This window comes from Mustela nigripes, chromosome 7 (genome assembly GCF_022355385.1).
Source record: "Mustela nigripes isolate SB6536 chromosome 7, MUSNIG.SB6536, whole genome shotgun sequence".
Lineage (NCBI taxonomy): Eukaryota > Metazoa > Chordata > Mammalia > Carnivora > Mustelidae > Mustela > Mustela nigripes.
The window spans coordinates 116393126-116417612 of record NC_081563.1 but is presented as its reverse complement, the minus strand read 5'-3'; the positions used below and the strand labels follow the sequence as shown (position 1 = coordinate 116417612).

The 24487-nt window shown below is 40.4% G+C and overlaps 1 protein-coding gene across 1 annotated transcript; it reads left to right on the top strand.

Annotated features, from left to right (window-relative positions):
- Positions 1–3924: 3924 nt before the first annotated feature.
- Positions 3925–23818, top strand: EIF2S2 (eukaryotic translation initiation factor 2 subunit beta). The gene is made up of 9 exons (XM_059406818.1): positions 3925–4085; positions 9203–9380; positions 11092–11195; positions 16033–16168; positions 16797–16897; positions 17757–17905; positions 20689–20745; positions 22651–22736; positions 23349–23818. Exons 1-9 carry the CDS (start codon positions 4071–4073, stop codon positions 23522–23524), a joined length of 1002 nt encoding a protein of 333 aa, XP_059262801.1. The 5' UTR covers positions 3925–4070; the 3' UTR covers positions 23525–23818.
- The last annotated feature ends 669 nt before the right edge of the window (positions 23819–24487 follow it).

The window sequence follows — 24487 nt, the reverse complement described above, 5'->3', positions numbered from 1 at the left end:
TGTTTCCTTGAAGTCAAGTGATGTTGAGTATTTTTTTCATGTGTCTGTTTGCCATTTGGATGTCTTCTTTGGAGAAATGCCTGTTCATGTCTTCTGCCCATTTCTTGACTGGGTTATTTGTTCTTTGTGTGTTCAGTTTGATAAGTTCTTTATAGACTGTGGATACTAGCCCTTTATCTGTTGAGACATTTGCAAACATCTTCTCCCATTCTGTAGGCTGTCCTTTGGTTTTGTCAACTGTTTCCTTTGCTTGTACAAAAGCTTTTTATCTTGATGAAGTCCCAAAAGCTCATTTTTGCCTTTGTTTCCCTTGCCTTTAAAGACAGGTCTAGCCAATAGTTGCCGTGTGCTGAGGTCACAGAGGTTGCTGCCTGTGTTCTCCTCTAGGATTTTGATGAATTCCTGTCTCACATTTAGATCTTTAATCCATTTTGAGTTGTACTACAGTTGATTTTAATTATATTAGCTCCAGTAAAATTTTTTATCCTATATGATTAAATAAAGCCTCCTACTTCAACTACATCTCTATAAGCAATCATGTTAAAATTTTAGCACTATTGGATTTTTATCTATTAATTCAACAAATTATCCTCAAAGAATTTATATACATTCTAGAAGTGAAGTGAAATTATGAAAATCACAAGTAAACAACCTACCAATAAATTAAACAAATTGTGGGACGCCTGGGTGGCTCAGTTGGTTAAGCAGCTGCCTTCGGCTCAGGTCATGATCCCAGCATCCTGGGATCGAGCCCCGCATTGGGCTCTCTGCTCAGCAGGGAGCCTGCTTCCCCCCACCAACCCCTGCCTGCCTCTGTGCCTACTTGTGATCGCTGTCAAATAAATAAATAAAATAGTAAAAAAAAAAAATTAAAAAAATATATACAGTGACTTTGAGATCTCTATGAGATGAGCAAACATAGAGAAGTAGGTACTTGGATATGTGAGGCTGGAACTCAGTGGAGAGGTTTGGGTTGGAAATATGAATTTGGGTATCATTAATATAATGACAGTATGTAGAGATAGTATATTCATTAGACTATAGCCTGATCAAATTGCTTAGAAATGGTAATTCCTAAATCTCCTCAGTGACAGTATTATCTCATAAGTCATTTTTATATATGGCTAAATAATTAAGAATTCATTCCTACTAATTTATATCCTAAAGGTTAACTCTATTTAAGATTTCTTTAGCGGGAACCTCATTATGCCTTCTGCCTACTATGTCAATCCAAAGATTAATTTAATTTCAGAGTTACCAGATGCTTCATTAATATCTCAGTGACTTTTCCCTTTCTTCACCAAAGCTAACTCTTAAAAGACCCTACATAATGAGGTAAAAATAGATGAGAGGATGCATGGACTTGCTTACCAAGTACAATGAGTATTAGACTAAGAATCATGAGATCTGGGTTCCAGTTCAAATACTACTACTATTTAATTTTATTTCATTCATGCCCTCTATTTTAATTATTTTAATTCATAGCCTCTACTAAAAGAGGCCTGCTATTTTATGGGTCAAGTGAAGAGACTATGGATTATTTTAAAGCCTATGAAAACATAAAATTTCGTATACACTTGAAGGATTATCATTACCTTACTATTGAGTAGTGGGAGATCTGGAGTGGTGCTAAGCTTCAGGAATGGCCCAAAGTGAAGATTTCAATAGTCTATTTCTGGATTTCTTACTATTTTTTGTGGACTCCATGACTTGGCTTCTGTATCTATAAAACAGAAAAATTACAATGATTTCTCTCACTGTTATGAGAAGAAAACTAATAAATACCTATATATTTTGCAGAGATTCCTAAATGAAAGAGATTAGGAAGATACAGGTGATTATTTGCATTGATGCTCTTATTAGCTTAGTCTAAGTAGGATCGTCTCTTGGAAAACCTGGAAAAGCTTAGCTATCATTGCTTTATGACTTTTGCCTGCTTTCCAGGAAACCTTGGCTTTCCTGGAAAACAAACTACTTCCTTGGGGGAATGTTTGAAATCTCTGAAGAGTCTCATGCAAGTAGCCAGTTTAGGGAGATCAGACTTGGGCCCCGGGAAGGTCAGACCTGGGCCCATGCTGTAAAGGAAAAGAAGTCTTTTCAGAAAAGTGGCCAAGGACTATTTGCTAAGCATAACAGCATTTCCCAAACAGGGAGCAGAGGTACTATAAGACCTCATTAAGACTTTTCGTGTCTTTGTTATTGTTAACCGAATAACTTAAGGGTGATTTCTACAGAGGTCCTCTCCACTTTCATCACTGGTCCTCTCCCTCTGTTTCTTCCCACTTCATTTGTCTTTGCTTTGTCTCAGTCTTCATTGTTCTAGTTGAACAGGTTTTTCAGAACTCTAGGCCACGCAGTTTCTCTCTCTTTTCAAGATCTCCCCATTTAAAGCGGTTTGGGGATTCTCATGTGGCAAATGTTTCTTACCTTTCAAAGACCCAGGAAGAGATAAATGGTTTATGCCAGTGGCTCCCAAACACGGGTGATTTGGTAATGTTTGGAGACATTTTTGATTGTCACAACGAGACAGGGTGCCACTGACATGATGGAGGCCACGGATGCTACTGAACATCCTAAAATGCACAGAACAGCTTCCAACAACAAAGAATTATCTGGCCCCAGTTAAGCCTCTGCCTTTGGCTCAGGTTATGATCTCAGGGTCCTGGGATCGAGCCCCGCATTGGCCTATCCGCTCAGCAGGGAGCCTGTTTCTCCCTCTCTCTCTGCCTGCCTCTCTGCCTACTTGTAATTTCTCTTTCTGTCAAATAAATAAATAAGATCTTAAAAAAAAAAAAAAAAGAATTATCAGGCCCCAAAGGTCAATAATGCTGCTGTGGAGAAACACAGGTCTGAGCAGATATCAGTAGTTGAAGATTACTGAGCAGGTACTGCAGCCTCCTTAGGGATGCAAAGTCTCACAGTGGTCAAGCGACAGCATGGTGTGTCTACCTCCTTGTAAGGAGACAATAAGTCCAACTTTGTTCAACTCTAGTGGTGGAGTCAGTGGTCTTTGGCTGGAGGCCATCCGCACTCGTGAGAGCCCCTTCAAAGATAACTGCTCTTATTATGGCTTAGGGAGAACTGCGTGATGCCTCCCCCCCCCCCAAGAGCATTCAAGCAGAGATTTCACGAACAAGTATTTTCAGGCTTCCTGACAGACTGGGGGCAAGCCGTCTCTTCTCAGGAGACATCTCTCCTCAAAACTACAGAGGAGGGGCACCTGGGTGGCTCAGGTCATGATCCCAGGGTGCTGGGATCGAGCCCCGCAGCCGGCTCTCTGCTCAGTGGGGAGCCTGCTTCCTCCTCTCTCTCTGCCTGTCTCTCTGCCTACTTGTGATCTCTGTCAAATAAATAAAATCTTTTAAAACAAACAAACAAACAAACAAAAACTACAGAGGAGACTTTTGGTTTCTGACCTCCCAACCTGGAATCCAACACGTTAGGTTTAAATTTCTCATTAAGTAAAGCCTCTCAGTGAGGTACGCGCCTCTAGCTCCAACTTTTGAGTTCCTCAAAGACTAAAATACCTCCAGGGCGCACGGAGTAGGTAGTAGCAAGGAAATTTAAGCCCTACCGGGTTCTTATTACTGGGCGTCCCACCAACCACCCTAACTCAGGAGAAATGGCCCCGAATTCACTCCATAAGCCCCGTAGTAAAACGCGGAGACTGAGGTAACAGCCGTCAATTGCAAAAGCCAACCTTCAGTCCTTAGACTTCCTTAGACGTCGCACAAGCGCACGAACCGCGGGGCGGCCGTCCGGTAAGTGCCCGCCTCTTTTAGACGAACTACAAGTCCCAGCTTGCCCGCCGCCGCGCCGCGCCGTCGCCTGGTAACTCGCGCCAGACCGAGCGCTCTAGGTCGGCTCCTCTGCGCGCCTGCGCCTTGGTAGGCTCTGCGCAGGCGTATTTCCAACGCTTGGGAGGAGAGGGCGGGGTATCGTTCCCTTTCGCTGATGCAAGAGTCTAGTGCGGTGGTAGGAGAGGTGTCGGTAGGAGCAGAGCTGCCACCGGGGCCTGGGGCTGACCCGTCCGACTTCCCGTCCGTGCTGAGCCCACTCGAGCCGCAACCATGTCCGGGGACGAGGTGAGGGCCTGAGCCTGGCTCTGGAGCTAAGGACTGAGGCGGAGAGCCTTAACCCACCCCGGTGTGGGAGACCGGGCCTGCGGCCTAGCGGCCGGCCTCCGCCATGTGGGGCAGCCGGGCCTGGGCGGCTGGGAACGGTAGAACCGGTGAGGACTTCGGAGCCGCGGGCCTGGTGGCGCCCGGCTCTTCTCAGGGCGGCGGCGCCGAGGCCTGCTTCCTCCTGTGCCGGGCGTTTCCGGACTTAAGAGCTCGTTGAGTCGCCCTCCCAGAAGGGGGCTTGAATGCCCGGGTAATTCCCCGAAAGAACGAGATTGGGGCTGCCGACCGCTGCATTCCTTTCGATTTGACAGTGCGGCTCCAACTCTCCTCGCTGGGCGCCGGGAGTGCCGAGAGGAACCTGCCTCAGCTCCGGCGGAGCGCCCTCGTTTAAAACTTTGTAGGCTCGCATGTCCTGGCCGGTATCCGCCCTTATTCTCATCTCGAGCATTATTTCTTTAAAAGACCTAGGGGTGAGGGAGATAGGACAGAGGAAGAAGACCCTTCAGCCTCAAAAAGTGACTCACCTCGGAAAGTTTTAGGGCGGGAGTCCCTGAGCCTTCCTGAGCAGAGCTCACAGCGACGTGAGCGGGAAGATGGGGCTACGAAGCTGGCTGGATCTTATTCCACCGTCGTGCTTGTACCTCAGCAAATTTTCTCAAATCCCTTTTAGCCAGATTTATTCCAGTTCATGTAAAATCAAACGGCTTAAAATGAAATCTGATTTTAAGTACTGTCAGTAAGTATTGATTGAGGAAAACTACGGCTTACCGGCCAGCTCTCCCCGCCAAAAAACAAAAAGCTCTTGAATTTATAATAATTCACTTCGTAAATATTGGGGTGCTTGGCCTATAGCGCCTTGGAGAGTAGGAGGAGGAAAAAATCAGGGCTTTCTCGAGCGTTGGTTTTTATTAGGTAGGCCCTGCACGAATTTCCACAGTAGTGGAAAGGCCTGATCATAGGGTAAAGAGAGTGGTTAAGAAGGCAAATACATGTGCTCACAGAAAGGATATTCTCCAATTTGGTTAGAGTGAATTCTCTTGAAATGTAAGTGGCGGCTAATTCGTGGAGGGATTTGAGGACCACATAAGAAATTTGGATTTTTTATACTGGAGGAGTAGACTCCAATCTCACATATGATTTCACCACCGTGTAAAATTGGTATTGTTACGCCCATTTTAGAGATGAGAGAACTGAGGCTTAGAGAGTTGTATGATGCCCATGACTAAATAATAAGTGGTGGATTGAGTAGTAGAATACCAGATCTCTGCAAACAATACTGCCTCCATCTAAGTCACTGGGAGACTCTTGCTCTGTTAGGAAATAACTGAGAATCTAAATGAAATCGGCGGTTCTTGCTTGGAGGTCATACTCTGACCTCCAAGACATTGCTCTGGCTACTGTATTTTTCAAAAGTTCTGAGAGTGGCAATGTTTCATGCTTGGTTTTTTTCCTACTCATTTTCTAAAATTTTCATAACCTTTAACAGTGCCTTTGTAGGTACGGTGTGGTACTATTCTGTGTATGGGGTTTATGGTAAAGTACTCACAAGTGTTGGACTTAAGAGATCTACTATTTGCTACAGTGGGTAGAAGAAATAGGGCCATTTCAACATAGCGATTTGGGGAGCTGGAGGATTCAGTTTTAGCAGTGGGGTCAAGTTTTGAAGGAAGTGGAATGTGAATAAATTATTGAAGGGTGAACAAGATTTTGTCAAGCAAAAATGGCAGAACCAGCATTCCAACAGAGGGCTTTGGAAGCCAATAAAGTGTTAAGTAGCTTAGCACTTCGCTGATCTACCAGTCCAACTTCATTTTATAGGCAGGAAAACTAGGGCCTAGGCAGCAAATTAGTGGGACTAGAAACTCAGCCTTTAGCTTCCACTCTGGAGGTATGTTCAGGATCTGGTTCCTCAGTACTGTTGACTAAATTAGTATTCTTAGGCAAGTCCTTAACTTCTGACTACTTTACAGACTTTAAGGATCAAGTGAAAAGTTGTACGTGGAAAAGATTTATAAACTACCAGGGTCTCCCCAAGAGACCCTGGGCCTAAGATAGAGGGTTAAAGAACTTACTGTTAGTTTGGGGTTATTTTTTTTCCCCTATTTTCTCACATTTCCTTCTTTCTTTAAGTACTTTATTGATGTATAACTGACATAAAATAAACTGCATACATTTCTTTTTAAACCTGGTAATTAAGCCAGAAACTCACCAAAATATAACTTTCTTTAACCTAGTGGAATCCTGACCTTTTAAAAGCAGTCTTCTAGAATCATGGAAAAATCCCCTAATCTTCAGGCATTCATTATTTTTCAGACCATTTTTTTTGAAGTGCTGTTAATAACTAAGATTACCTCTTATTACTAGGCCTCGTTTACAAGTTGTCGGAACTATTGGGTTTTCACACAACGTGGTAGGATGTTTTACAAAAGAAGTTTTAAACTAAAAAAAAAAAGTTCCTGATTAAAAATGGAATGTGTGTTGTACAAAGTCTACAAAACACAGAAGAATACAAAGAAATAAAAATCTTGTCACCCAGAGAGGAGAGTATTTAGCATTCCTTCTCACCTTTTTTCTCTAGGTTCTTTTGTAACTAACACTTGCTTCCTGGGTGTGGTGTGACCATAAAGTTATCATCTTGGGTAAATTCTGATGGATGAGAGTAGGTTACCACTTTTCATGAAGCATTTTAGCATTCTCCAGCCCAGCCCAACCTGGAAGTTGAAAGTGAGAAGCTGTTTTTGAAAGCTTTGCTGTGGACTTACTTAAAAAAAAATCTCAAGAGGTCTGTGGTTTTTTCCTAAGTGTACTGTTAGCAACTATTTGCTTCTCAAATCCAAACTAGTCTCATAAAACATTTTGAATGTAATAATTTGTGAGACATGAAAATCTTTAAAAATATATTTTTTTTTACTCAGCACTGACATGGCCTTGTATTTTGGGGGAGTACCCCTCTGGGCACTACTGTGGGATCCCTGGTTTCCTTATTTTTAAACCCTACTTTGGTAGGTGGTGTGAGTATATGAGGGAATAACTATATGTCTTAAGTATCCAGAGATAGTAATTGAGAGAGATGTTAATTATTTCAGTGTATAATTCCTGCATGTTTATTACTCTTTACAAGGCTACAACCAAACTGTTTGCCTATAGATTTAAGTATGAATGTTTTTCAGAGAGTAGGAAGATAGCTGTGAGGCCATCCTCTTTTCGAGAATCCCTCCTATCTTTGGTCTGTCTTGCTAAATAATAGTTAAAAGGTAATTAGTATTCCAGGGAACTTGATACTTGGGGAAAAAAATGCAATACATTGTAAGCCCTGCCAGACAACCAGATTTCTAGTGCCTTGTGTGTTCTCTGTCCTTTTGCCAAATTTCCATATTTCAGGAATGAGGATAAACTGGATACCTCCCTGGAATAGATTGCAACATTCATGTAGATTGACCCAGGACCTAATAGTTAGCAGTGGGGAACTTCTTCCTGTTTCTTCAGTCTTCTTTATTTTTTATATCCTCTTCTTTAAGTTGCTCAGTAATGTTCTTCAGACTGACTGCATTTCAGAATTACTCATTTGCTACACAATTAAATCTTGGTGAAGGTGGAAGAGGAAATCTTTGAAATGAGGCTGTGTCAATTTCCAAAATATCTTGCAGATCCTTTTTCATTGGGTGAGGACGATAACTACCCTCCCTTAATTACAGACCCTAGTTTGGTTCAATTGGTTGAATTTGGTTCAATTTGGTTCAATTGGTTCAGTGTAGTTCAATTTCTCTGATGTACTTGGATGATAAATTTAAGTTAATTGGAATCAGTTTGAGGAAATTTTTTTGAGTGTTTCATGATATGTCTTGAAATTTGATCACCCCAAGTTGATGAAACTTCAGTGATAGGAATCAAGAGATACCATGCTTTGTGAACTATAAAGCATTATATAAATTATAACAATTGCTAACATTTATTGAGTACTTTTGTTCCAGGCACTGTACCAAGTGTTTTATATTTAATTACTCATTTAATCCTCCCAATAATCTTGTGAGATTTGTTTTTGGTTCTGCTACTGATCTCCATTTTATAAATGAGGCATGTAAAAGGTAAGAACTTATCTGGAGTAACACAATTAAGTGCGTGCCAGAGTCAGGATTTGAATTCAGTCAGTTGGGCTCCAGATCTTTGCTTTCAAATACTTCTCTGTCACAGCAGATCATTGGGCAAAATCCTAAATTGAAGCATGGTAGAATTTAGACAAAGATTGGTAAGGGCTTAGAGAGAAATACTTGAGGCTTGAATCCAATTCTGTTTGACTTCAAAGACCTCTTTCCATTTTACCAGGCATCTACTCTAAATGTTGCTAAACTCTTGTGTCTAAAATAATAATCTAGTCTTTTTTTCCCACGTGATCAGCGTATACAAGATGCCAAAAATAAGTTATAAATTAGTTTTTCACTTACTCTCTAGTGGACATTAGACTTAGAATAGCTAGGAAAACTTAATGTTCCCAAAACAAAAAGCAGAGTAAAAGCTTATGGAACTTTCTCTTATTTAGAGATTTGCTATAGGAAGAGGGTCTGATGGATTTTCTTAAAGATTTGTCTGAGCTTGGGGAGGAGTGTCGGGATGGGATGAGAGACGTTTTTGTTTTAATTATTTATCAGGTCAAGTCTCCCGGCATAGCAAACCAGCCGTAAATAAAACTTGTGTAAGCTGCCGAGGCATTGGTTTTCTCATCCATAGAGTGGGGAACATAGCATGAGTTGTTGCTAAGGTCCCTTCCCAAGTTCCATGATACATTTATAAAGTCTCCAAATTTGTTCATGAAATTTAAAAGTGAAGTTGCTGTATCTTGTGAGGATTTACAAATTTAAAGGCATGTGCACGTGTTTCTGAACCATACCCCTCCCCCACCCCTTTACTAATAAAGGTAGGTTGTTGGATGGACTTCCTGTGTATGTTTGTAAAATCCTTTTTGGTACTTTAATGCACCATATATTGTACTTTCAAGCACATATTTTTTGAGTATACAATATTTGGAATGTGAGTATCTTTAAACACAATCACTTGGTTCTTTTTTTTCTTTCTTTAAACAGATGATTTTTGATCCTACTATGAGCAAGAAGAAAAAGAAGAAGAAGAAGCCTTTTATGTTAGATGAGGAAGGGGATGCCCAGACAGAAGAAACCCAGCCCTCAGAAACAAAAGAAGTAGAACCAGAGCCAACTGAGGACAAAGATGTAGAAGCTGATGAAGAGGACAGTAGGAAAAAAGGTGAGTTTGTAGATATAGAAGAGTCACTGTTGTCCTGTGAGACCTGGTTCTCTTTTGTGTTTTGGATTTTGTGCCTACAGTGACCTCCCAGCCTGGTAAGTGAAGTTGAGGCTATTAACATGTTGTATGCACTTGGTCTTGCCAGATTTCTGATAGATTTATTCCAGAGAAATTCCTACCAGTCCCCAAGTTGCAGAGATGACAAAACCTCATCATCTCAGGCCTGGTTTTTCCAGTCTTCCCTGTCAGGTCTCTATTTTCCAGTTTCAATTGTAGTGGTATTTGAGTGTAGGCAGAAAGACATTGGAGCAAAATAGGCATTTTTGTATCTTAGCAAATCTGAGAATCTATAGAAGAGATTAAAATTATAGCTTAAAATGTTTGGATTTAGACACCAGTGTTTTAGTCCCTCTTGTGTTCTAACATAAGACACTATTTGATTACTAGAAATAAATGATACGGTAAATATGATTTATGTCTGTTGAACATACTACACTGTTGGCGATGGGGAGAACTGACATTTATTGAGCATCTAGTATGTGCTAAGCATCTTTTACATGTTTAAAACAAACTTGAAAAGTAAGACAGGGGCTCCTGGGTGACTCAGTGGGTTAAAGCCTCTGTCTTCAGCTCAGGTCATGGTCCCAGTGTTCTGGGATCGAGCCCCACATTGGGCTCTCTGCTTGGCTGGGAGCCTGCTTCCTCCTCTCTCTCTCTGCCTGCCTCTCTGCCTACTTGTAACCTCTGTCTGTCAAATAAATAAATAAAAATCTTAAAAAAAAAAAAAGTCCACTTCCTTTTAAAAAAAAAAGTGAGACATTTTTGTGGTAAGACCAATGAATTCGTAAGTAGCTCCTTGAAAAACCGTAGCAGATGGATCCTAAAGTATTCTTAGTGTACAATAGGGCAGGACAAATGGAAGACTTATTGAATAAACCCATTATTACTAATGGTGGATAAAGTTTCAAATTGTAGGCTTAATGAATGTTATATACTTTATAAGGCCTTTTGTTGATGGATTGATTTTAGTAACAATGAGCTAACCACTAGTATTTAGATGAAAAAAGTATAGCACCTTAGTAGCCAGTAGGGAGGTAGATAAGCCATTAAGTATCTCTGTTGGAATAACAGAGGGTTACTTCTGTTAACTTAGGAACTTAGGAGGCACCTAAAACCCAGTTGGGGGATAGGGTTAGAGTAGGCTTCTTGGTGGAAGTTACTTCTAACCAAGATCCAGTGAGATGAAGTTAAGTGCCACATGAGAGGGCCAATGGGAGGCTTTAGGTAAGAGACTACACACATGACACTAAGAAGTAGAAGTAGTTTAGACTAGAACCAACAACGAAGGGTTGGTAGATGAGAGCAGGGCCAGAAATGGAGAGAGAAAGCTAGAGAACCTTGGAAATTGTGTTAGAACTCTGACTTTGCCATAAGAAAAATGAGGCATTGTATGTATGGTCAGATTACTAAAATTATTCCCAACATGGGTCCCCTACCCAGGTTTTTCCTACAAAGCCTTGACTTGACCTGCTATTGAGTTTTTCAGAACTGTGATCTTGGGTTGTAGAGAGACCACTGTACTAATTAATACCAAATCTGTCTATTCTGGTCACTTGACTAATTAATAGCTGAAATGTTGGTTTAACTCAGTTTGTGCTATACCTTCTGCTAGTTGTTAATAATTTTTACCCTTAATTATCTGTATTTTTAGATGCTTCTGATGATTTAGATGACTTGAACTTCTTTAATCAGAAGAAAAAGAAGAAAAAAACAAAAAAGATATTTGATATTGATGAAGCTGAAGAAGGTGTAAAGGTAGTATTGCTTTCTTATTGAAGGTAAAATTTGTCCTCTCGAAGGTTGTTAATGGCTGATGTTTCTTTTGCCTCAACAGCTTTGCTTTTGTTATTAAGTACTTGATCAGTGTTAAGGTCATTTTCTTGGGATTGTGTCTGACTAGGTATCTTAAAGAAATTATGGTTTAAAGGAATATCAATTGAGTTTTACACATTGTATTGCAGGTGCCATTAAAATAATTACAAAATGCCCTTGGCCATTAACCACACTGAGATTGGATGAGGAGAGATATCTGTATAAGTGAGAAATTCTGTGGAGCATATATTCATATGGTTTCTTCTTTTAGACTTTTGGTAGCATGTTGAAGATACACAAACTTATGCATGTTCCTCTGAGCAGCAAAAAATGAACCCCAGCTAGTGATGGTTGGTGGCTAATGATTTTATGGTCTATAGGAGAATGGGAGCACTTAGTTTTATGGGGTTCTCTAGTCTTTTAGGGACATGAGGCCCTGTGATTATCTTGTTACTCGATCAGTTTCCAATATAAATATCGCAAAATTCTTTTTAAAAAGGATAGATTAAGAGGTGGGTAGGTGGGTAAATAGAAGGATGGATGAGGAAGGAGATGAAAGTCTGTTACTCCCTTACTTAGAGCTACTATTTTAAAGACCCTGTCCAGGACTTTTGAACAGACCCATACATCTGTTTTAAAAATCCAGGATAATAGCAATTTTATGTATATACAAGTGAGAAGGATTAAGCATGAGAACAAACATACACATGTACTAAGTGTCCCATTTTATGCTCTTTACCCCAGTTTTTTTTTTTTTTTTTTTTTTTTTTGTAAGATTGGTTCCCTTTTTTCTTTAATTAACATACAATGTGTTATTTGCTTTGGGAGTACATATCTGTGAATCATCGGTCTTACACAATTCACAGCACTCTCCATAGCACATGCCCTCCCCAATGTCCATAACCCAGCCACCCTATCCTTCCCCTCCCCCCCACCCTCCAGCAACCCTCAGTTTGTTTTCTGAGATTAAGGGTCTCTTATGGTTTATCTCCCTCCCAGTCCCATCTTGTTTCATTTTTCCTCCCTACCCCCATTACCCCCACCCTGCCTCTCAGATTCCTCATATCAGAGAGATCATATGATAATTGTCTTTCTTTGATTGACTTATTTAGCTTAGCATAATACGCTCTAGTTCCATCCACATTGTTGCAAATGGCAGATTTCATGTTTTTTGATGGCTGCGTAATATTCCATTGTATATATGTACCACATCTTCTTTATCCATTCATCTGTTGTTGGACATCGAGGTTCTTTGCATAGTTTGGCTGTTGTGGACATTGCTGCTATAAACATTTGGGTGCAGGTGCCCCTTTGGATCACTACATTTGTATCTTTAGGGTAAATACCCAGTAGTATGATTGCTGGGTCATAGGGTAGCTCTATTTTCAACTTTTTGAGGAATCTCCATACTGCACCAACTTGCATTCCCACTAACAGTGTAGAAAGGTTCCCCTTTCTCCACATCCTCGCCAACATGTGTCCTTTCCTGACTTAACTTGAGCCATTCTGACTGGTTGTACCCCAATTAGTTTATTTGCTCAAACTCAAGTAAATAAAGTGTATCCCACATGTAGTAGGAAATGTATATAGTAGTAATTCATTCAGTTTTGGAAATGGCCACAATTTTGATAACTTGGTTAATTCAGCAGATATGTATTGGTAATTACAGTGAGTCCGGCATTGTGTGCTAATTGCTAAGGAACGGAAATGAACAAGATATTTTTCCTTTTAAGAGATTATTTTAGGGCACCTGGGTTGTTTAGTGGGTTAATCTTTGCCTTTGGCTCAGGTCATGATCTCAGCATCCTGGGATCAAGGCCTGTGTTGGGCTCTCTGCTCGGCGGGTAGCCTGCTTCCCCTTCTCTCTTTACCTGCCTTTCTGCTTGCTTGTTCTCTCTCTCTCTCTCTTTCTCTCTCTCTCTCTCTGTCAAATAAATAAATAATTTTTTTTTTTTTTTAAGATTATTTTAGTTCAGGAATAATTTAGACTCCTTTAGAACAAGGCGGCTTTTTGTGTTTGTTTATTTGTTTTAAAAATTTTATTTATTTGACAAAGAGAGACATAGCAAGAGAGGGAACACAAGCATCGGGGAGAGGTAGAGGCAGAAGCAGGCTTCCCTGTTGAGCAGGGAGCTCAGTGGTGGGGCTCCATCTGAGTACCCTGGGATCATGACCTGAGCCGGAGGCAGATGCTTAACAACTGAGCCACCCAGGTGCCCCAGAACAGGATGATTTTACCTGAATTTATCTTATTGTCTCCCTGTTTGGGGATTCTCTTCTTTTCCTACTATTGTAGGGAAACTGAGAAAGAAATGTTCAGATTATACTGAACAAATGAGGTTTAAATATCCTGGGTAACAAAGTGACATATCAGATGTGCTATAGAAGGTCTTGGTTATTTAACAAGGTTTTGTTGGTCAGTTCCTTTAGTAGCTTTTGTCCTGAAGAGTCACGTTATAAGCTCTACTCTTACTAAATGCTTAAATACTTTTTTCTCTGCTATTGAAGGTATAACATAGCTTGTTACTACAAGTATCCTCATCAGGTAAGGCATGAAGTTTAACTTGAAACTAAAGTGTTTTTAACATAGGGGTATTGGGTTACTCATCCACCTGAATTTTCAGACCATCACAGGGCTTTTGAAAAATTTTGAAAAACACTCTGCTATTTTCTGTGTTTCACTGGGTCTTTGCTTCAGTTTGGAAGTAGATCTTACTGGAATGAAGTCAATAAATAGTATAGGACTAGAAATTAGTTGTTGCGTGCTAATTTATATAAGCATTATCTAAGTTTCTTGTTTAATGACTGTCGTCTTGTTTGATGACTGTCATCTTAGAGACTAAGTTAATATCCTTTCTTGTTTATGTGTTACCCAGCTAATACACGTGAGAGGATTGGTTTTTGATGGCCAAATGTGGCATTGCGACTACATACTTGGATTTGGGATCTCAAGGCTGAGTGTCATTTACTCCCAGCTATTCCAATTTTTCTGCTAAGATTTATGAAATTACAGTGGCCATTGTCAGAGTACTTCAGGATGTAGGCTTGCAAAAATAGACCTTGATAGGTAATATTGACAACATATTTCAGGGTGGGAAGCCAGATAAGCTGGTCAAAGGATGGGAGAGATTAGAAGACTAGAGACTGAGACTGGCCCTTTCTGATCTTCTGGGGTGTATCTGACTCATTTCTAGTGCCCTGTTTACATCCATAACTACAGCAGCTACTCTTGGGATCCAGGTTTACCTTGTCTCCATCCATTCATCAGGTGAATGTAATTCTCTGGGTTCTGCCTTTTCCCCTCTTTCATGATGTCATTTATTGAAATGATGCCTAAAGACCTTTTCACAGTCTGATGCCAGGCTGACTGTGATATAATAAGAAAACAATTATTTGGTCTTTGTCCCCAGTTCCTGGCACAAGACTTCTAAAACTCTTGCATCTCTGGAGTGATAAAAGTGTATTTTGAGAGAGGACTAGTGGCTAGGAGCTCCTGGATAGCTTTAGGGTGGGGGCTGGTTGTCAGATTAAGCCGTGATTGAAGGATTGGAACTTTCACATACACAGTCCTCCAGGGAAAGGGGCTGGAGACTGAGTTCAGCCACCAATGGGCAATGATTTAATTAATCTGTCAGCATAATGAAACCTACATAAAAGCCCTTCAATGGCGGTGAACACGTTGGGCTGTTGGGCAAGTGGTATAACCAGAGAAGGCTCTGCAGCTGCCTCACCATGTATTTGGTGTCAGGAGGGAAAAAACACTTCCATTGATTGCATCAGAATACTTAGAAACTCTTTAAAATACTCCTGAACCCTACTGCTGCTGAAGATTGTCAGTCAAGATACAAGATTTTTTTTTGAAGATTTTATTTATTGTAAAGAGAGCCCACATGAGCAAGAGGGACAGAGGGAGAGGGAGAAACAATCTTAGGCAGACTCTGCACTGAGTGTGAAATCCAGTGCAGGGCTCGATCTCACGACCCCAAGATCACAATCTGAGCCGAAACCAAGAGTCAGATGCTCAACTGACTATGTAACCCAGCTGCCCTAATACAGAAATCTTTTAAAGATTTTAGGTGATTTTGACAGTGGTCTGGTTTGGAAACATGGGCAATACTTGTAAGATCTCAAGGCTGATAGATAAAAGAAAGGAAAATATGCCACAAAAGTGTCTTAAGGAGAGGTACCTCTCTGGCTCAGTCAGAAGAGCATGTGACTCTCTGATCTCAGGATTGTGAGTTCAAGCCCCCACATTGGATGTGGAGCCTACTTTAAAAAAAAAAAAAAAAAAGGTGTCTTAAAGAGCTTCCAGCTTAAATGACAGACTTTATTTATTTATTAAAATTTTATTTATTCTGAGAGCGAGCACAGAAGGAGGAGAAACAGAGACCTACTGAGTAGGGATCCCAGCACGGGGCCCAATTCCAAGACCCTGAGATCATGACCTGAGTCAAAGGCAGAAAGATTTTATGTATTTATTTATTTGAGAGAGGGAGGGAGGGGCAGAGGGAGAGGGATAGGCAGACTCACCACTGAGCACAGAGGATGACACAGGGCTCATGACTTGAGCTGAAGTCAGACGCTTAACTGACACAGCCATCCAGGTGCCCCTAAATGGCAGACTTTCTGAGCCAGTTTGGTTCACCTGTGAGAGACATTGCTTATCTATAACTTCAGTTGTGAATATTTGTTTTCCTCCAAAATGATGTCAGCCCATGTAATTAAAAAAAAAAAAATAGTCTTGGTATCAAAATGTTGATTCTTAATCTCAATTTCTTAGGATCTTAAGATTGAAAGTGATATCCAGGAACCAGCTGAACCAGAAGATGACCTTGACATTATGCTTGGCAATAAAAAGAAGAAAAAGAAGAATGTTAAGTTTCCAGATGAGGATGAAATACTAGAGAAAGATGAAGGTAATATTGGGGCTCAGCACCTCATTTCTAGGTTACACAAGACTTTGGCCTAGTCTCTTTGATGACTTCTTATTTTTCTCTTCTCCTTATTTGCACTGCCTGATAATGGAAACTGAAAGGAAGAAGTATTTAACTTGATAATGAGACTTCAAGATTTCATGGGGGGAGAATTTGGCAATTGGGATTACATTAACTGTAACTGGATTTTAAATAATCAGAAATTTTTTTCATTTTTTGTTAAAAGTGCTGTTTTATTAGCTCTAAGTGCTAAAGTTCTTTAGAGAACTTCAGTGTAGGTAGCAGGTGGATTTTTACGGATGTGGATGTTTCCTAAGTGCTTCAAAACAGCTGGACTTTTTCCCTCTACTTATCCCATTGCATTATGTTATCTTGTGTTTATTTTTTGGTGTGTCTGTTATCACAAATTCCTAACATAGATGTTTCTATTAAGGATTATTCATGAAAGTTGTAACATTGCTGTCTTGAAGGAATAACAGGTTGGTTTTGAGCCTTGATGCTTTTTTGCGGGAGGAAGACAAATGTCTTAGAAGCTTTAATTTCTCCAGATCTGACTCCCCCCACTTTGTTACTGCCCACCCCTCATTCTTATGATCTTTATTATCTGTAGCTTTAGAAGATGAAGACAGCAAAAAAGATGATGGTATCTCATTCAGTAACCAGACAGGTCCTGCTTGGGCAGGCTCAGAAAGAGACTACACATATGAGGAGGTAAGATAAATTCTGTTATGAAAAAGGGCTAAGATGTTCACTAGAATTCAAAGAGCAAGATCTTTTATTTTTTAATAATTACTTGGAGTGAGAGAGAATGTGTGCTGTGTGGTGGGGAGGGGCAGAGGGAAAGAGAATCTCCAGCAGACTCTTCACTGACTGTGGAGCCTGGGTTCCATCTCATGACCCCTGAGATGATAATTGGAGCTGAAATTAAGAGTTAGATACTTAACCAACGGAGCCACCCAGGGACCCCTGACGAGCAAGACCTTTATACTGAATTGGAAGGGTCATTTAAGAACAGATCAGGAAACAGGCCCAGAGAGGTCATAGTCCTTGCACAGTGTTGCCTGATACCCTCAGATACCCAGAGTTCAGCAATCATTATGGTATTCACTGTTCCATCTGAATCTATGAACTTCTGAGGACATGGAGCCCCTTAATTGGGAGAGCAGTAGAGGAAGGGGGTGAGACTAATTTAGGGCTAAGGGTGAGTCGAGTTCATTTCTTTGGGCTTTCCTGAATCTTACTTTCCCATGTATCCTATACTTTCCTGTAGAAACAGCAAAATTAGTAGGGCTTATTCATTCATTCATTCATTCAACTTTGAACTCAGTATTGCTCAGGATCCCTAATAGACCAGATCCTGGTTGAGGATTGAGTCCTGCTCTTAAGGCGCTGCCAGAACATGTAGTGATAAATGTGTGTGTTTAGTAAAAAGTGTGTATGTGCTGCTGAAGTGAGCAAAAAGTGAGTACAAAGTGATGTTTGCTTTGAAGGTAAAACAGTGACTCAAGTGGGAATTTTAAACTTCTGCTATTTATACAAATGTATGTGAATATCATTTGTTTCTCTATAGCTACTGAATCGAGTGTTCAACATTATGAGGGAAAAGAATCCAGATATGGTTGCTGGAGAGAAAAGGAAATTTGTCATGAAACCTCCACAGGTTGTCCGAGTAGGAACAAAGAAAACTTCTTTTGTCAACTTTACAGATATCTGTAAACTGTAAGTTGGTTAATGGGGAGTCCTCCATCCCAAATGCCAGATACTCAGTGGAGGATATGTTAAATCCTTATTGGGCACTTTGTTGCAGGTAGAAGGAAAGAATGCACAAGTGTCAGGGTTGGTTTGAGTAAGGTCACAGTTTAAGTCTGTCAGTTCTTCCTAAGGTGAGAAAAGCCAACTCTTGCTGACCCATTAGAATGGATCCTAACCAGATGGAGTGAAGGGGGAGGAGGCTGGATGTAGTCCTCAGACAGGAGCCTGGGGAGCCCAGATAGGGAGGTGGTAAAGCGCATTAGGCTGGGTGGGCCTGCCACACAACTGGAAGAGTGAGCGCCAGGACAGCAGCTGAATTTGGAGTGCCTCCTCTTTGGATGGTCATTGCCAAGACATGGTCGATGGGATTGCAGCTTTCTTAATAACCATCACATTCCATATGTATCTCACCCCCAGGTCACTCCCTGGGCCTGTCACTTCTAGCTCAGCTACATCTTTTCTGACAGGCTCCTTAGGGCAGCTGACCTTATCTACTGTTTGTTGCTCAGTTTCATAAATGATACATGCTTATTGCAGATAAAAGGCAAAACAGTGATGAACACAAAAGAATAATTACTAAAATTCTTCCACCCTGAGGTCATCACTTGGTTTCATTATAGCCATTACTCAAAAGGTTTTAGACTTTTTGCTGATAATAGCAGTAGTATATTCTTATTTTAGAAAATACAGACATGCTAAAGAAAATGAAAAATCATCTGTAAGTCTACCATTAAAGATAATCATAACTTAATACTTCTATGTTTAGCTAGTATTGTGCATGTAGATATTTTAAAATAGATTGGTATCATACTGTGGGGTTTAACAGAGTTTTCTCAATATATCACAAAACTTTTACCCATGTCATTAAATAGTCTTCAGAAATGTTTTCAGTAGCAACACAACATATTCTAACAGTTCCTTAGCTGGATATGGTTGCTTCTGAGTTTTCATGATCAGTGGCAAAACTTCAGGACACATCCTGATACATGTATCTTGACAGTAACTCGGAATAGAGCCTTAGGGCAAAGTACTGCCGAACTGAAAGGATTGGGTTATTTTTGTGGCAAATGTTAGCAGATTGCTTTCCAACAATCTCCTACCAATTTATATCCCACTAGCAGTGTAGGAGCTTGCTTGTTCTATTATATTTTTCACCAACCCTTACTATACTTTGGGAAGGAGTAACTTAAAATTTTTAATAATACCTAGTTACTGGAACAAGTTCAGACAATGCCAAGTGAAGAGAATGATTTTTTAGAAAAGAATTATTTTAGAGAGCACAAGCTGGGTAGGGATTGGGGCGGGGAGCAGAGAGGGAGGAAGCAGACCCCCTTGCATACGGGGCTTGATCCCAGGATCCTGAGATCATGACCGGAGCTGAAAGCAAGAGTCATACACTTAACTAAGCCACCCAGATGCCCCCCGACCAATGAATAGAATTAAGTTTAAATACTGAATGGCATTGCTCTCTATTTGCTTTTTCCTATTTGAGTGGGGAGGGGGTTTGTAATATACATATCTGCCTTGTTCTAAAAGCAGGCTACCATAACTTTTTTTTTTTTTTAAAGATTTTATTTATTTATTTGACAGAGATCACAAGTAGGCAGAGAAGCAGGCAGAGAGAGGAGGAAGCAGGCTCCCTGCTGAGCAGAGAACCTGATGCAGGACTCGATCCCAGGACCCTGAGATCATGACCTGAGCCGAAGGCAGCGGCTTAACCCACTGAGTCACCCAGGCGCCCCTACCATAACTTATTTAACTGCTCTTCATTTGCATATTTAAGCTGTTTTCAATTTTTCTGTTTTCTTATATTTATATGTATATCATATATATATGATTTTTAAAAAGGAAATAACATAGGGATTAGCACAACAGCCAAGTGTCCCATTGCCTGGGTTTCATACATTTTGACCTTTGACATTTGTGCCTATTTTTCTTCTTTAAAGGTTTTTGTGGGGTTGTTTTGTTTTTTCTTAGAGAATCCCATGCAGGTTCCACGCCTAGCACAGAGCCCAGTGAGAGGCTTTATCTCACAACCTTGAGATCATGACCTGAACCAAAATCAAGAGTCAGACACAACCAGTTGAAACACCCAGACACCCCTAGATCTTTTTCTTCTTTAAAAAGGCTTTTAGGGGCGCCTGGATGGCTCAGTGGGTTGAGCCTCTGCCTTCGGCTCAGGTCATGATCTCAGAGTCCTGGGATCAAGCCCTGCATGGGGCGCTCTGCTCTGCAGGGAGCCTGCTTCCTCCTCCCTCTCTGCCAACTTGTGATCTGTCAAATAAATAAAATCTTTAAGAATAAATAAATAAATAAAGAGGGTTTTACAGTTACAATCAAGGACATCTGTGTAGCTCTTTCTGATCCCTTTACCTTCCTTCTCAGAAAGAGGTTAACCTGTAAAGTTGGTGTTACTTTTTTTTTCTTTTTTAAAGGATTTTATTTATTTGACAGAGAGTACAAGCAGGCAGGGTAGCAGGTAGAGGGAGAAGCAGGCTCCCCCTGAGCAAGGAGTCCAGTGTGGGGCTCTATCCCAGGATCCTCGGATCATGACCTGAGCCGAAGGCAGTTGAGTAACCTAGCCACCCAGGCACCCAAGTTGGTGTTATTTCAGGGTTTGATGGACTAAACACTAAAATTCACCAAGTAGTTGAGTACAGATAAAAACAGCGAATAGGGTGGTTTTTTAAAAGAGATTTTGTAAGATTTCCAGTGAAAGATAAAGTTTATATATTCCACTTTCTTTTTAGATTACATCGTCAGCCCAAACATCTCCTTGCATTTTTATTGGCTGAATTGGGTACAAGGTAAGAAACTGTATTCACATTTATATACAGTGGTAGATAGCAGTACTAGGTGTTTCAAAGGAACTTCTCATAACTTGAAAGGGATATATAACACACTTAGAATTCACATGATGATAATCAGAGGAACTTTTAGGCCAGGGAGGGAGGGAAACCGTTTGAGAGTTTAGCTGCTTAGGAATAGGGAATAGAGTTAAAGGGGCTCACCTATACAGGCCTGCTGGTGTTCCTGTCATTAATTAGAATTTTGGGGTGTTCTTAGCAAATACTAGACTTTTAGGCCAGAATTTATTTTCTGAATTGTTAATAGGGTATCAAAGAAATAGACTGATGAGTGGCACAGGAGAAAACATTGAAACAGAGATCCATAATTAGTTATTTCCCAGTCTTCAGGGCTCACATGTTGAAGGCACCAAGCCAGTCCATTCCCATTCAGGGAGATCATTACCCCATGGGGCCCATCCCAATGAGTATGACCGTAAGTACTAGGAATCCCAAAAGTTCCTTTAAAAATAAGTAACACAGTCTTAAAGCATGATAATGATGACTAACACATACTGAGTGCCTCCTGTATGCCAGGTACTATGGGAAGCACATTTGGGGGCACTGTCTCAGTTAAAATAGTCCTGTGAACTATAAGTGGAAATTAGTATTACCCATCTTACAGGTTTGGAAACAGGTTCATGTGAGTTGCTCACATAGCCAGTTAATAGCATAATCAAGATAGTAAACTCAGTTCTGCCTGTCTCTAGAGCTTGAGCTCTTAAAAGGCTTACAAGGATTAATTCAGCTTGTTGGAACGGACTACACTTGTTGTGGGGTTAAGGGGTTAATTTGACTAGTGGTAGATAGGTAAGCTCTGTTGTAGAATTGTTGTAAATGTAAATTTGTTACATTATTTTTAACTTGTATAAACTAATGAAGGAATAAAAGCTAGCAGTGTTCTACTTCTCAGAATAATCTACAGTTTTTGTAGAGGTGGGGTATTATAACAAGTTGTGACCAGTGAACTTGTGGTCAGTGGGCTAAATATTATGGGGTTGTTGAGAAAATTCAATTTCTTTTGACAGTGAATGAAAAAAAATTTCCTACATCAAGCAGTGGAATCACCATAGCCTGGAAATTAAGGGTTACAGTACATGGAGGATGATAATAAAACCTTATAGTTAAAGGAGAATCACAGGAGAGGTTCTTAGCAGTCAGTTTTATAAGATACAAAACAAATATAAAATTAATGCTACCTGGCTGAATTTTGTTTCACTTTGTGATATGTAGCAAATGATAATGCCTATCACACAGCTTTACCTTATCAAAGTGCTTGTCAGCATCTTCTTTTTTTTTAAAGTACCATTGACAATATGTGACCTGTGATTTCAACTGTACTTTATTGGTAACAGCTTTAGAGATACAATTCACACATTTAAATGTACAAATGGCTTTTAATATGTTGACACAGTTGAACAACCATTACCACAACCCATTTTAGGGTATTTTCATCCACTCAGTGACTGAATCAAAACATTGGGTGCTTAGAATTTTTAGAGATCTAGCTCCCTTCCTGTTTCTATATTTATAGATTATAGACCCCCCTCACTGTCTTGTACATGGCATACATTCAGTAGAAGCATCCTTTTCCTTTGTTGAATAAACCATCACACAGTTAAGGAATCAATTTGTTAGACTTAATCATAAATCTGTCACTGGAGATTTAATTGGTTGAAACTGGACTTAATGGTAGGAAATAGGAGTAGGTCATCAGGCACCAACTACTTAAATTTTGAAAAATCAGGTAGTACAGCACTGCTCCTAGAACTTGCCTATGCCATTGAATATATTTTAAATAGGCCCTGGAATTTGGTTTCTTACAGGAAACAAAAATAATGGAGAAACTTTTCTTTTCTCTTATAGTGGTTCTATAGATGGTAATAATCAACTTGTAATCAAAGGAAGATTCCAACAGAAACAGATAGAAAATGTTTTGAGAAGATATATCAGTAAGTGTATATTTAATTATATTACTCTGAAATGTTCTCAGTCAGGCTGTAATATTTTAGGGGAGATCCACTGTTTTCTTAATGAAGCTAGAATGGGTGACCTTCAAAGATGAGAGAAAATGATGGGAAGATGGGACAGCTCAAGGGGACTCTTGGCAGCTGCTTAGGGGTATGAGAAGGGTTTGGCTTTCTTAAGGCCCATCAGATCAAGGCTATTGGCTGGTTCTAGGCTGAAGGCCAAGTTAGGGAAATCTCTTTGCAGTCAAGCCTGGACTGCCTTTATCATCTTCCTAATCACTTGAAATTGGCAGGTGGTATTCCCATCTAGGAAAACTGTTGTGTTCTGACTGGCTCTCCTGTAGACAGAACCAGGAATGGCATCTGGCAAGCATCCCTCCTCCTTGGACATTTGGAGTCCTTGATTTAGTACCTGAACCATCACAGCAGACAGCTTGTGTCTTTTTATCCCTAGAATATCTAAGTTAGGCTAAAGCCTTCCCTGGTCTGGGTGCCAGCCTGGGCTTGTGGAGTCCATTGTAGATGTTTCAGAGGGAAAGAAACCTCTGGCTTACTGCAGCTGCCAGGTAATTCTGAATGTTGCTTTTCCTGCAGAGGAATATGTTACCTGTCACACGTGCCGATCACCGGACACGATCCTGCAAAAGGACACCCGACTCTATTTCTTACAGTGCGAAACTTGTCATTCTCGATGCTCTGTTGCCAGCATCAAAACCGGCTTCCAGGCTGTCACAGGCAAGCGAGCACAGCTCCGTGCCAAAGCTAACTAATTGGCTAACCACCACTGATTTTGCAAAGTGTGTTGTGGAGATTTGGCTGGACAGGTTTACCATCAGAGTGGATATACCACTGTATTAAAAACAAGATAGAAAAGCTGCCAGGTTCTTTGGCGTGTGGCTGGTTGGTATGAAATCCTTGCAAGATGCCGATGCTCAAGCTGTTGACATACTCATTGCCACTTTAACAACTGTCAGAAAAACGTGATGGGGTAAGGCGGTGCTTTTTTAAAATCGTTCATAGACTTATGTAAAATGCAAGATAAATTAAAGTTATTATAACAGTGATTCTTTCAATTTGGTTTGTCAGTTTTCTATAAAAGTTGTGCTTAATGAATTCAGCAAAAACAGTTTGTGCCTGGGCTCTGGTGAGGTCTATCTTCATCCTGAGAAACTGGACATTGGAGGTCGTTTTTCTTGTCAGCTCCTTTTGGGATAAAGCTTCATGAGAGGGTGGTTGGAACATGGTATCTGTGAGGACAGCCTGTTTTCAGTGTCCAGGGATTGATTACATAGATTTGAATTCTTTTCATTAGGTGAGGAATTACTGCCACTACCTCACTACTAAGTCGTCCAGCTGTTAGCACATGAGGGGAATACAAGGTGCTAGGTACCCTCCCTCTCTCAAAATTTTCTTTCTTGCTGGCCACTAAGAAAATCTTAGAAACAGCCTTTAACGTCTTCTAAACAGCACATGAGAAAAACCCTACCTGGGCATCTATTTATTGGTGAGGAAGGCATTGTGGCATGTGATTGTACCATACAGAACTGAATCCAAACCATGATGCTAGAGAATACTTTTCTTTTTCCCAACTTCTGTTCTGGGTTTAAAAAAGACCCACCGTAAATGCTTTTATTTTCTATATTAAAAGTAATTTTTTGGTGTGACCATGAGAAACCTAAGAGGTGATGGTGCCTGTGTGGTGCTTTTGGTGCCTCCAGTTCTGCCGCCTGAGG

Coding starts and splice junctions, on each gene's coding strand:
- EIF2S2 (XM_059406818.1), top strand. Junction 17,906..20,688: donor TTTACAGATATCTGTAAACT/GTAAGTTGGTTA, acceptor CTTTCTTTTTAG/ATTACATCGTCAGCCCAAAC. Junction 20,746..22,650: donor TTGGCTGAATTGGGTACAAG/GTAAGAAACTGT, acceptor TTTCTCTTATAG/TGGTTCTATAGATGGTAATA.